Below are 13,465 nucleotides of genomic sequence, written 5' to 3'. Positions count from 1 at the left end.
TGGTTAGAGTCCGCGGCTACAAAGGAAAGCCATGCTGAAGGTGTCTGGGTTCGATTCCCGATCGGTCCAGGATCTTTTCGTAATGGAAATTTCCCTGGGCATAGAGTATCATCGTACCTGCCACACGATATACGAATGCGAAAATGGCAACTTTGGCAAAGAAAGCTCGTGGAAGTGCCGGCTTTGTCCCAGTGAGGACGTAATGCCTAGGAGAAAAAGATGTTTTACGGCTCATTCCGTACGGAACACACGGAAAACAAAATATGTTTCAAAAAACATTTAAAAGTTCATATTTTTAAAAGTAATGTAAAACCTCAAATTTGTATCATTGTCAAAAATCGGTAACCAGTAAAGGCTTCAAAAAAATATAAAAAATAGGGAAGTTCAAAAATAAAAATAAAAAAATCAAAAACCAAAATTAATAAATTCGCGAATAAAAATAAATCAATGCTCATACGTGTTCAGATCGATTCTAGATAGCGAAACATGATGCTTAGATCAAAAATAAAAAAATGAGTATTAAAGGGTTAGGTTATAAGGTCTGATTTATGTCGAGATCAGCTGTTAATTTTTGTTTCACTGCATTCTGTAGTAATTGATGTCGGATTCCTTCTAATTCCAAGCAGTTTTGGACTGATTCACTTCATTTTCAAATTTTTCTGTTCTGATTCACACCGTGTTCAAATAATTTAGTATCGATTCACTTTATTTCCAAGAGATTGCTCTGCTTTATTTTTAGAAAATCATACCTGCATCATTTCATAATTAAGTGATTCAGTGATTCTGACTCACATCATATTCAAAAGTTTCAGGTCTGAATCATTTCATATTCCAGTGATTTAGTTCTGATTTACTTCATTTCCTGGATATTGTAGACTCGAATTTTCTATCCTATCTAGATCAGAAGATATAAATCGCTTGAAATGCTTTTTTTTTTGCTCACTAGCGCCACCAAGCGGATTTTTTGTAATAAAAAGTTACATTCAGGATTCCTTGACATCCTGAACAACTTTGCGAAGACTTGCTTAAAACGCTCATTTTAACATGCTTACTAGCGCCACCTAATGGCAAAACTAAACTGTTTTCTTCCAGATGTCCCTGACTTTCAAAACAGCTTTGTCGAAGGCTCCACCTTTCTATCTAATCTGGCTCATGAGATAGATGCTCATTTTATATGCCCACTAACGCTACATAGCGGCAAAACTTATAATCAAATTGTTTACCTGCTGGATGTTCTTGACTGAACAACTTTGCCGAAGATACAAAATTTCTATCTTATGTGGATCACAGGACACAACTTGCTTAAAATTTTCAATATATATGCTTACTAGCGCCATCTAATAGCAAAATTTCGAACCAAACTGTCTGTCTTCTGAAAGTCCTTGATTTTCTGAAGAACTTTGCACTTTTTATACCATGCTTAAAGTGCTCAATTTTACATGCTCGCTAACGCCATCTAACGGTAAAATGCGAACCATAATGTTTGCCTTCCGGATGTCCTTGATCTGTTGGATAACTTTGCTGAAGATCGCTTCTTTGCTAATCATAAGGATCTCGAGATATAGCCATGTATTCACAGATATCGCTATGTATTACCTATTTTGAGGTGATGTTAAACTTTTTGGGGGTTGATTGAGTATTCAGCTGAGTGTTGCAATCCTTTTTTCAGTGAGTCTGTATTTATGACGGGCAGTGTACTTGGAAACATCTCAAATTTGATCGGAGATGGCGAGTGGGAGAGGGATTTGTATTGGACTTACAGAATTTGGTCCATCTAGTCTCGACGCCTCGCGACAATGTGTAATACAACTTATAAAGAAATCTCTTGTGTTCGATAAATGTATTTCTTATACTGGAAAGCCTAACACACTAGTTATTTTGCGTAAATGAAATAAAAAATCACTGGCATTTAGTTCACTTCTAGTAAAAAAAATGTTTTCCCTCATACCGGGTCTTTCTCACTTTACTTTTTAGCTTGCATTCACAAGTAGAAAAGCGTTTGAAATTATTATGAAAATAATTTTTGGTCACCCCTAGCCCTTTCGAAATGGACGTGTTTTAACCTTTATGATAAAATTATTCTCGTGGGGTGGATAAATTGTAGTTTTCATGAAGTGTTAATGTAACTCATTGACTAGGGAGAATTGAAAACGGAGAGAAAATATATGTCAATCCAGTCATGAATGAGCCGTTTAAAAAACATGTGCAGCACAGTTGTACTGCTTCGTTCCGAAAGTGCTAAGCAGATTTTAAAACGTTACAAGCATTAGGTTTTCTTTCAAAAATTTATAATAGCAAAATTATATATTGAAGTTCGTTAAAATTGAATTAAAATGAGCTCTTTACTTACCAACTGGCAAAAAAATCAAAGAATACTTAGCTGATTTGTACGCTCTGCCTCATCTAAAATCTAATGTCAATTATTAACCTAATTTTTCAATAATTATGTTAAATCATTATACTCGGGATATTCTACTTTCCACCTTCTTGAAGGAAGAAAGAGAATTAACATTTACCAAATGTTCTGGTTCCGTTTTCACCTCTTTTCGACACCAAATATGCCAAATCATATCCTTCGTTCGAATCCGGACGATAGCGTCACGTGACTTCACAACCCGCACCTATTAGCGTTCTGGTCAAACGGTTCACAGAGGGCAGCGACCAAAAGTAACGATTGAAAAACGGATATCCATTCTTCTGGCAGTAAACTTTCGCGCTTCCATCTAGGGTGGCTGAGCCAGCAATGCGATTTTTAGCCTATTTTAAGTTTTTTTCATTATTGTATGTTGTTTGCTATTGAGCGGTTCCACAGAAAATGACGACTTTTTTCCCAAATTTCATTTTTATATTTTTTGATTTGAATGAAATTTTGCACATGCTTTCTTTATGCCCAAAAATGCCTTTTTGCATTATCGGCTCGCCATTTTGACTCTAGCCTTACTTTTGAGAAGGGCCTAAGAAAAAAAATCCTTAATAATTTTCAAAAAAATATAACTTAGAAACGATTTGTCCGATCAGTTTGGTGCCTTCCGCAAAGTTTTAGGTTATTGTTGGGACTATCTGGAAAAAAATATACACTGTAAAAAAAATGTTGTAATTTTTTATATTTCGAAAATAAAGCTTAAAAATCAATTTTCTCAAAAATCGTATTTTTGATTTTTTTATTTTTTGATATGTTAAAGTAGACAAAAAATGAAGTCTTTTGCACAGTTGGTCAAGATGGAGAAATCATGGACAAAAAAGTTATGATTTTTTGAAAAAAGGTGAATTTTTAAAAATGGTTATAATAAACTTTTTAAATATTTTTCAACTCGATTTTATGAAAGTACGCAAAATTTACAACAAAAAAGGTATACAGAATAATCAGGCTAACTTTTACCGTTTTTAAGATACAGCGATTTTAATACAAAATTATGATATAATTTTCAATTTTCGGGCATTATAATATAACTAAGAAACGGTTTGTCCGATCAGTTTGGAGTTTTCCGCAAAGTTTTAGGTTATTGTTGGGACTATCTGGAAAAAAATATACACTGTAAAAAAAATGTTGTAATTTTTTATATATCGAAAATAAAGCTTAAAAATCAATTTTCTCAAAAATCGTATTCCTGATTTTTTTTATTTTTTTATATGTTAAAGTAGACAAAAAATGAAGTCTTTTGCACAGTGGGTTAAGATGGAGAAATCATGGACAAAAAAGTTATGATTTTAAAAAAAAAAGGTTGATTTTCCAATATGGTCTAAATAAACTTTTTGAATGCTTTTCGACCCGATTTTATGAAAGTACGCAAAATGTTCAACAAAAAAGGTATATGAGAAAATTTTGCTAATTGCTACCGAAACATTTGAAAAGTTTATTATGACCATTTTCAACAAATTCACCTTTTTTTTTTAAATCATAACTTTTTTGTCCATGATTTCTCCATCTTGACCCACTGTGCAAAAGACTTCATTTTTTGTCTACTTCAACATTTTTGATATATAAAAAATTACAACATTTTTTTTACAGTGTATATTTTTTTCCAGAAAGTCCCAACAATAACCTAAAACTTTGCGGAAGACACCAAACTGATCGGACAAACCGTTTCTAAGTTATATTATAATGACCGAAAATTGAAAATTATATCATAATTTTGTATTGAAATCGCTGTATCTTTAAAACGTTAAAAGTTAGCCTGATTTTTCTGTATACCTTTTTTGTTGTAAATTTTGCGTAGTTTCATAAAATCGAGTTGAAAAATATTTAAAAAGTTTATTATGACCATTTTCAAAAATTCACCTTTTTTCAAAAAATCATAACTTTTTTGTCCATGATTTCTCCATCTTGACCCACTGTGCAAAAGACTCCATTTTTTGTCTACTTTAACATATAAAAAAATAAAAAAAATCAAGAGAACGATTTTTGTGAAAATGGATTTTTAAGCTTTATTTTCGAAATAAAAAAAAAATACATTTTTTTTACTGTGTATATTTTTTCCAGATAGTTCCAACAATAACCTAAAACTTTGCGGAAGACACCAAACAGATCAGACAAATAGTTTCTGAGTTTTAATTTTTGGAAAATTGTTAAGGCTTTTTTTCTTAGGCCCTTCTCAAAAGTAACGCTAGGGTAAAAATGGCGAACCGATGATGCAAATAGGCATTTTTGGGTATAAAGAAAGCATATGCCAAATTTCAGCCAAATCAAAAAATACAGAAGTAAACCGACATTCGAATTCAAATGGAACCGCTCTATTTATACCCTTTCGAAGAATCTGCGCACACTCTCCAATAGCGCGCCCATTTATCAGGATCCCTTGATAAAGTCAAGAAATGACACCGATATTGTCAAAGCATCAGAACTCAAGTAATCAAATAGCACTTTAATTCGCTCTGAATGTCAATATGGTGCTATTACTGCAATTATACAGCTGACATGCTTTATATTAGCTAAAAGCTCTACCAAAAACGGCGAAAAAGCGGACTATTGGTTATCTATTTGCGAATCCTGGTCCTTACATCAAACTCGAGGACTAATAAGTGTCCCTTTGATTACTAAAACAGTCGGTTCTTATCGTTAGGAGCAATTTGTACTAGGATTCTTTGTTGAATCTTTACCCCATAACGAACCACGAAAAGGTGATCCACCGCGTTATGTTTTTCCTCAAACCGTTATTACTACCATTATCACTGGTACAGACACCCTAAATTGACCTGTCCACCCTCAATCTGCTTTGTGTTCGTTTATTCAGGTTCCTTCCGAAAACTTTATGAATGAAATGGCTTTTGCCAGCGTTCCGTTACTGAGTTTGTGTCGCGTCACGTTTGTGTGGGAGTGGGATTGACCGGCAAGCATATTCGCGCATTAGCTGTTATCGATAATCAATCACATATTCCGCTCGCGCGATTCATGACGTGAGTAATGAAAATGCTTCAAAATAGAATAGCGATCAGTAAATCACGATCTTTAATGGGCGCAGGGGTGGACACGTGCATTACACTTACACAACAGTCAGGGGAAATTAAAAAAGTTTTATTCGATTCCTAAGCAAGCCTGCAAGTTTGAATGCATTTTCTATGCAAATCATTGCAATGATGAAGGGCTCTCGTGCCGACAACTTGCATGTTAACGCATGCGGTGGTGGTCGAGTTGTTTCCGAGATTTGATTCGAAGCGTGTTTCCCATGAGATGTTTCATACTAATGCTTTACATTGCAACCTTTCTTCGTCTAGGTTGCCTGATGAGACCGGTAGGACTGTCGCTGCCGTACTTGCTCTTCCTGTTCGGTTTACCATTTGTGCCGGTAGCTACGCCAAGAAGTATAAAAGGTGGGTAGTCAATTTGAATATTGAAAAGCAAAAAAAAAAAGAAAGACTAGTTTTGACAACATTGACCAACAACCAAATCATCATACAATCCTTCGTTCACAGGTTCCACGGGTCTCTATTTTAAGCTATATATAACCCTCAGCATATTGCTGTTAGTGGGCCAGATAGCGTTTCAAATTGTGCTGATTGCGCTAGGCGATCAGCTGATAGAGTCGTGCCAATTTCTGGAGATTCTGCTACGCCACATAGGGCTGGTGAAGTTCCAGGATCTTAATGCGGCGGTAGTCGTCTACTGGATTTCCCCGGAGATCATCATGAGTCTCACGGCGATAATAGTATATGTGATATTGAGGACGCTTGCCAATGGAAACACGGAAGCGGATCAACAAGATCCCACCACTCCGAGTTCGTTGGAAGCACCGGAAGTGGCAACACTGAGATGTGATCCAAACCCAGTCAGCAGGGAGAAGCTCGCGTTTCTTACCAAACTTGGAGTGCTGCTCAGCGTGGCAATGCTCTGCTTGGCGGCTGTCCTGCAACCCTCCGTTCCCAGTGGGATATATTTTGTAATATTTTTAGGATCCGCCACTTGGTGGGCTTGTTATAAGGAACTGGATAGGTATTAATGACATACCCGTATGCTTGATGGGTATCTAATTCTGTTCTATTTCCACAGAGCATTTGGCGTAGTTTTAAGGGTAACATTAGTGTTTTTAATACTTCACATCACTGGCTTCCTGGCGTACCAAAATCCGTGGCCCCAGGAACTGCTACCGGCGAACGAAACGATCGCTCGCATCTTCGCACTGACGCCAATCATGTCCTCCAGCTGTGACAATTTGACCGACATCCGGTACGTGTACTTCAACAGCGATCTAGGCTCCGATTACTACCTCAATCCGGTTGTTCTGATGCTGTGTTACTATTGTATATCAATCACCTCATCGCTACTTATGAGACCAAGAGTGAGTATCAACCACAAGGGAAAAGGTATTAATCGATTTGGATTCAGCTTAACAAGACAAGACTAATCTCCGATACGCAGTTTAGAGTCGTAATGCATTAATCCCCCCTTTTATATGCGCTAGTTGATTCTAATTTTAGAGAGTTGTAACTAACCATCATACTTAGAGTGAATGCGTTTCTAACATCCAGCTGCTAACGTTTCAAACTAATGTTTTCTTCTCACACAAAAATGCGCTTTTTTCTTCAAAACTATAACCAAACCGCAAAACTTCACTCAACCCTCTCAAAAACCGGAAATAACTTCACCCCTTGAAAAATTGGCTACCATCAAATAACACGCACTCACAAATCCGCGCCTGCCCCAAAACCCCCCAAAACTGCTGTTGCCGCGTGCGTGTGCTATTTTGAATGCTTGCGTTCGATCCGGGACCAAGATGACGGACAAGGAAATCAAGCGCCAGGAGCTTTTCTACCAGCTTGAAAGTGGAGTACGGCTCCAGCGTCAGATTTCGTTCCGCATGCAGCGCAAAAACATTCTCCGCAAGACGCTCACTAGTGACCGGTGGCGGGGAGCCGCACGCAAAGTAAAAGTAAGCCTCCATGTCCTGGGTTTTTCATTACGCCTTAAATTTTCTTTTGCTCTAATAAGATTTAGCTTCTTTCGATTTGGCTTTCCATTTCTCCTCACTCTCGTCTATAGTATCTAGTTGACCCAAAGTAGTTTAGTTTTCGAGTGTCGCACGGAGTGCCCTTAAGTAGTTTTGCATTTCTCAATTCACTGCCTGTAACCTTCGAAAGCAAGTACACCTGTAGTGCTATGAATAAATTGCACATTATTTAGGCACCTCACTAACATTGATTTTTCCATGCGCTTGTTGTTCTAACGACCTTTTTCGGAGTGGTTCCAGTAGTGGGGCAGCACTAGCAGCTCGGTAGCATCCCGCTTAGGCTACCTAGAAACAACAAAAAAGGTAGGGACGCAATTTTGACGGTGTCTGTTCCGGTTGATTGACGTGACACGAAGACTCAATTGGCGAGCGGGATTCATTCTCGTTCGGAGAAAATATGTCGGAGGAAAAAAAATAGACATTGTTGTATTGTTTGGCCTATTGAGGAAGAAAGTATTTCGATGGAATAGTTCAAGGTGTTCAATGAATTGAAACTTTACTTAGATTTATCAAAATATTGTCATATTGAACACTTCCACGTTTAGAACTATCTTTGCCATAGTTGCTATATTTTGTCTTATTTTATGAATAATAGTATACATGAATCAGGAACCAACCATAACTGACTTAACATGATTTGGCAAATTTGTAACGTCCCCATATGTAGCTTATTTGCCTATGTATAATACAGAGAATTTCACCTCCCTCCATCAAATTCGGAGGACTTTACCAACGTTCCCTGAATTCTTGTAGTGTATTTAGATCACTTTAGGTCCAGTTTAAATAATGTAGCGTAGGTAATGTTTTTTCAATTGAACACCTTGAAACATATTCAAATGTATTCAGTACCACCGCAAAAATGATCACATGAAAAACCCTTCCAAAAAGTCTACACATTCAGCATTCGCAGCTACCTACTAATCTAACTAGTAATCATCGTGACAATAGATCCTGTAGTTCGATCCGGATTTGCAACAATTTCTAACAGCTCACCATTACTAAACCAGCAACTGTCTTGTCCTGAGCGACTTTAAATTTTTATTACTTTTCCGTTAATTCACACCGAGTTTTCGTTTCTCTTTCTTTTTTTCTTTTATGTCTATGTGATTATCGTTAAAATTTATTATTTTAACCTACATCGTTTGGGTACGTTTGATTTCCTTTAAACTACGCATACGCAAAATTCGTTGATTTTTTCACGGCACCCAAATCATTCCATTCACATTCTAACGAAATCATCAACCGACCTACCATTTCATTCATCCATCCAAAATTTGAATCGCTTCTTGCTAAATGACTATACGACGATGGTGCACGCTTTAAATCGGAATCATAATTATGCAATTTAGAACGTATCACCGGCGAGACGGTTCTACTATCATCAGCCATCAGCAACCAAACCGAGGGGTCGCGTTCTACAGCTCGCCGTTCCGTATTCACCTTCCGCCACGTCCGACGTTCCGGACGAAAGGACACCTGTACGTATTTCTTGTTCTAAGATTTGTGCTTTTTAGTGTACTAAGCTATCTCTATACGCCGTTTTCTTGCTATGAGTGTAAGTGTGTGTTACTATCTGTTATTTCCTGTGATATGAATCTGTATAAAACCCCTCTCAGATACTGATATCATGTGAATTGAATACCTTTACATCAGCAGTGCGATTGAAAATGTTTCAATAACTGCCTATCCGGTAAAGGTCTTCGATTCAGATATCTCCCCGCGTTGGATCACTAAAATATTGAGATTGTAATCGTATATCGTTTCCCTCGTTTTTCTAGCTGATGCGCGGAGGAACGCGAAGAGTACGAGATGCTTCCACGTCTGACGCGCAAAATACCATCCCAAATGATAGTATAGCCATGCACACTATCGGTAAGTTTGAGAGTTTGTTTTATTTTCTTGGCTTGTTTACGTTTTTGGTTGCTAGAAAGCAACAGGTGTATATAATCGTTATAATTTACTTTTTCTATTTTTTTCCCGTTTGGTTGTGGTCCACGTGTTCCAACCACACCTACTCATTTGTTCCACCTTTAACTTGTGTACATATGCATATTCACAACACTTTGTGTTATATTGACACAACGATAATAACTTCAAACCATGCGTGACCACCATCCGTTCCTGAAACTTACACCCCTTTGAATGCCTGTTCCAACACATCACCACCGATTGGCACGAAAAATCCTTTTTATGCGTTTGTATATATCCAAAAATGCATATCATACGCCTGCCCATTTGCCTCAAATCTAACCGAAGGCCGTAAAACCATTTCAGAAGAGGAAGATACGACCAGCTTCTTCGAGCAGATCATGCTGGCCACGGGGAATGTGGCCAACTTTATCTACAAAAACAGCTACATCTTCACGAATGTCATCATGATGGTAAATATAATAATAAATTGAGTTACAGTCGAAGCTTGTCATAACGACATCACAAGGGACCGTCGTAATAGAGAAAAGTCGCTATAGAGAACAGTTATAACATTAATATATTTTCTAAGGGACCGGAAAATGTCGATATAGAGAGCTTTTGTCACTATAAAAGTTGTTGTTATAATGAGCTTCGACTGTATTAAGAAATGCGACAAACTTTTATCTTTTTTATTATTGGTGCTTTTTTAGATACTTGGTTACTGTTTTAATGATAATCTCTAAAAAAAATATTTTTATTGGATTGTCTCTAAAGTGTTTATTTTTTTTTTGGCCAAAGTGTTCTTAATTTATTTTTTTCGTATTTCTGCTTGCTCTAGAGAAATCTGCAGCGACTCACACAACTATTCCACAAGGTTTTCCGGAATGTATTCTTAGAATACTTGTCAAATGTCTTGGATTATATTTGGAGGGACTCCAGGTGGAATTTCTAGAGTAATTTCTGGGCTTATTCTTTGAAAAAATACAGGTTGAGTTGTAGAAGGTATCTTGAACAAAATTTTTGGGAAAGTTGCTGTGAAATTATTACAAAATGAACTTCTGAACTTCTGAAAAAATCGTCGGAATAATATCTGAAGGAAACTATTTTAATTCCAGAAGAAATTCTTAGAGAAAATCATGAAAAAATGCGTACTTTAATACGAACAGCAGTGCTGTTAAATGTCAACATTTTGGAAAAATTCAAATGCTTATACTGCCCTGAATCGCAAGTCAGTCCCATCTGTAAAAAGTAGGCATTGAGAAAATGGGCTTTGAAGTTTCTAAACTCGTTTTCTATACAAATATAATAAAATGATAAAAAAAAATCCACAGGATTGGAAAATGTTCAAATCATAATGAAACTTTCACAATTTGCTTTTCACTACGATATATTTCCGAGAAAAATATGAAAATGATCAAAACAGGATTCTTTTTGTGTTACACGATGCGGAAAACTGTTGTGAGACTGATATGCGATTACTTTTGATTATGGGACAATTTGACTTGCTGTTTTTCTTCCAAATTTTTCCGAACAAATGATATTCGCTCATTAGTGCAGCTGAATGCGCATTGGAAGATATGTTGAAAACTGAACTCAACTCAATTTTGACGAAAATGCAGATGCGACTGACTTGCTATTCGGGGCAGTATAGCACACTACCATGTGAAACATAGCATAAGCAAATATTATTAATCGATAGTAATTCAGAAAAGTCGCCAGGAAAAACAATGTCCAATGGCTTCTTTCACGGGAAAGAATGATATGAGCCATATTCAATTGTCATATAATAGCCCTGACGAACAGTAATACTTTCCGTAATCCCGAATTTAAGGCGAAGTAGGCCGTCATTGAAATGTGTACGCGTCGTTGATGTTTGTTGCTAATTCATCTCACGATTTCGAGTCAAAGAAAATCAGTTGGTTTTGCACTGACATAGCTGTAAAAGTATCAGCATTCTTTATGCATGTCAGCACGTACAGTGATACTTTTTCAAGTGAATAGAATATTAGAATGGACCGATGCACGAATTCACTATTTGAAGTTTGAGCGGTGCCGTGATATTTATGTGACCATGACAACGAGTGAATTTGGCACCGCTCAAACGTCAAATTAGTGAACTCATGCATCGGTCCATAGTGAATTATCCCTTGTAACGACCAGATTTTCTCAGAAAACCTTATGAAAACTTCTATGTCTTGGTTCAGTACGATTGTAGTTTTTCACATCTTGAAAATTGATTGTCATACAGATATGATTTGCATTATCGAACGTCCCTGTGTGGCCAAGAAGAGATACATTTTGTATGAATCGTATTCAATGAAATCATGCACTGTGGGCCAGAAATGAAAATTTCGCGACAAAAGTTCAAAAACCTATTTTTAGTTAAATGAATTATAGAGATGAATTTCTCTGTATTGAGAACAACTGTGATACCAACTACCTTATTTGATTATTTTCATTATTTCATTGCGTTTTATGAAGGTCAATTTTGTTTAAACTGAAAAACTTGATTTTCAGCCTTTCAGTAATATTTACAATATTTTACTAGGACGAACTTAAGTTCTTCTTCTTTCTGACGTTACGTCCCAACTGGGACAGAGCCTGCTTTTCAGATTAGTGTTCTTATGAGCACTTCCACAGTTATTAACTAAAGCCTGTCCACGTTAAATTTCGGACACCCAAATAATGGCAGCATAAAAAAGTTACTCATAATTCAACAAAAACAATTGTTTATTTCAGAATAAAAGAGTTATATCTACAAAATAAACAGTTGACAAGGATGTTAATCCTTCTTTCTGTAAAATTCTCGAACTTTCTGTGGTACACCCGCCATCAGTGTCCGAAATTTATCGTGGACAGGCTTTAAGAGCTTTCTTTGCCGATTGACCATTTTTGCATTTGTATACCGTGTGGCAGGTACGAAGATATTCTATGCCCTGGGAATCGAGAAAATTTCCTTTACGAAAAGATCCTCGACCAGTGGGATTCGAACCACGACCCTCAGCATGGTCATGCTGAATAGCTGCGCGTTTTCCGCTACGGCTATCTGGGCCCCACGAACTTAAGTTAAGTTAAGTTATTCAACCGTATTCGGTTTGAAATCAGTTTTATGTAAAAGCCTAGACTCTACTATACCATCTGCTACCAAAAGTTGTTGCATCTAATTTGCGAATGGCCGAGGTACACCGGTTCAAATACATGCGATAATTAAGTCGATTTTTTACACCTTTATTTTCAACTTCGCTGCTGATCATACAATCAATCAATTAAATAAGTTTGATTGGTATAAAAATAACTAAAGCAATCATAATCCACTACTTTCGAGCAAGGAGCCGATCATGAGCTGGGTGACATTCAGAAATTTAGGTTGAGTAGGTTTAAAAATTTCAACAAACTTTAATTTTTCCAGTTTTCTTCGATGCAATGTTTTATATGCTATGATAAGACTATAAAAGAGGAATCTGTTTGAGCCTTTCAATATAACGACTTATGCATAGTTTCTAGACAACTTCCACACACTCAGCTAACAAATTATTCGATTGCTTAGCAAAGAACCCAGGAAACTTGTTTGCCGACTACTCGGCTGTGCGAATCTCGGTTAAAATTAGCCGAGATTCGGCATTTTAAATTAAGTGTGCAGGTAAAGATAACAGTTTTTAAAGAAATATGAATAGAAAAGCTATAAAAATCAAGTAGAATCATCGAAAACCTGCCCGTTTTTAAACGTGTTGGTTCAATTGACATTTCCTAATAGATTATAAAAGAATTAAGCAACCTCCTGTACTATCTTAAAAAGAAAATAAAAAGCAGCATCAAATGGCCAGGTCAACGTCTATCAATGAAGAAAATTAAAAAAAAAAAACAAATTGTTTGACTCCTTCAAAACTGCTGCCAGAAATAGAAGCAACATAGCGTAATTTTGTCGGGTGAATGTTAGCAGTTCAAGCATATGAACTATGTAGGACTTTCTGGTATTCTTAACCCGCTGTGGTAATGAGCTATAGGCTCTCTTTACGCTCATGCGTTTTGCAGTGCCCTTTTTAGGGCGCTGTTCGAACCCATTGTGGTATGGAGTTACATGCTCTTAATTCGCTTATGCGATTTTCCTTCTT

General features: G+C 36.6%; 1 protein-coding gene across 8 annotated transcripts in view; it reads left to right on the top strand.

Moving 5' to 3' along the window:
- Nucleotides 1-13,465, top strand: part of LOC5567991 (piezo-type mechanosensitive ion channel component) — a 122,587-nt gene that overhangs the window by 53,625 nt on the left and 55,497 nt on the right. For 4 of the 8 annotated variants that reach the window (XM_021847847.1, XM_021847846.1, XM_021847848.1 and 1 more), the window contains exons 4-10: nt 5,713-5,808; nt 5,911-6,427; nt 6,485-6,773; nt 7,209-7,364; nt 8,792-8,920; nt 9,221-9,314; nt 9,699-9,823. In XM_021847847.1, coding sequence (XP_021703539.1) covers nt 5,713-5,808; nt 5,911-6,427; nt 6,485-6,773; nt 7,209-7,364; nt 8,792-8,920; nt 9,221-9,314; nt 9,699-9,823 — 1,406 coding nt within the window. The other 4 variants (XM_021847850.1, XM_021847851.1, XM_021847852.1 and 1 more) reach the window with 4 other exon arrangements.

Source organism: Aedes aegypti, chromosome 2, assembly GCF_002204515.2.
Source record: "Aedes aegypti strain LVP_AGWG chromosome 2, AaegL5.0 Primary Assembly, whole genome shotgun sequence".
Classification (NCBI taxonomy): domain Eukaryota; kingdom Metazoa; phylum Arthropoda; class Insecta; order Diptera; family Culicidae; genus Aedes; species Aedes aegypti.
This window is presented reverse-complemented; position numbering and strand designations above follow the sequence as displayed.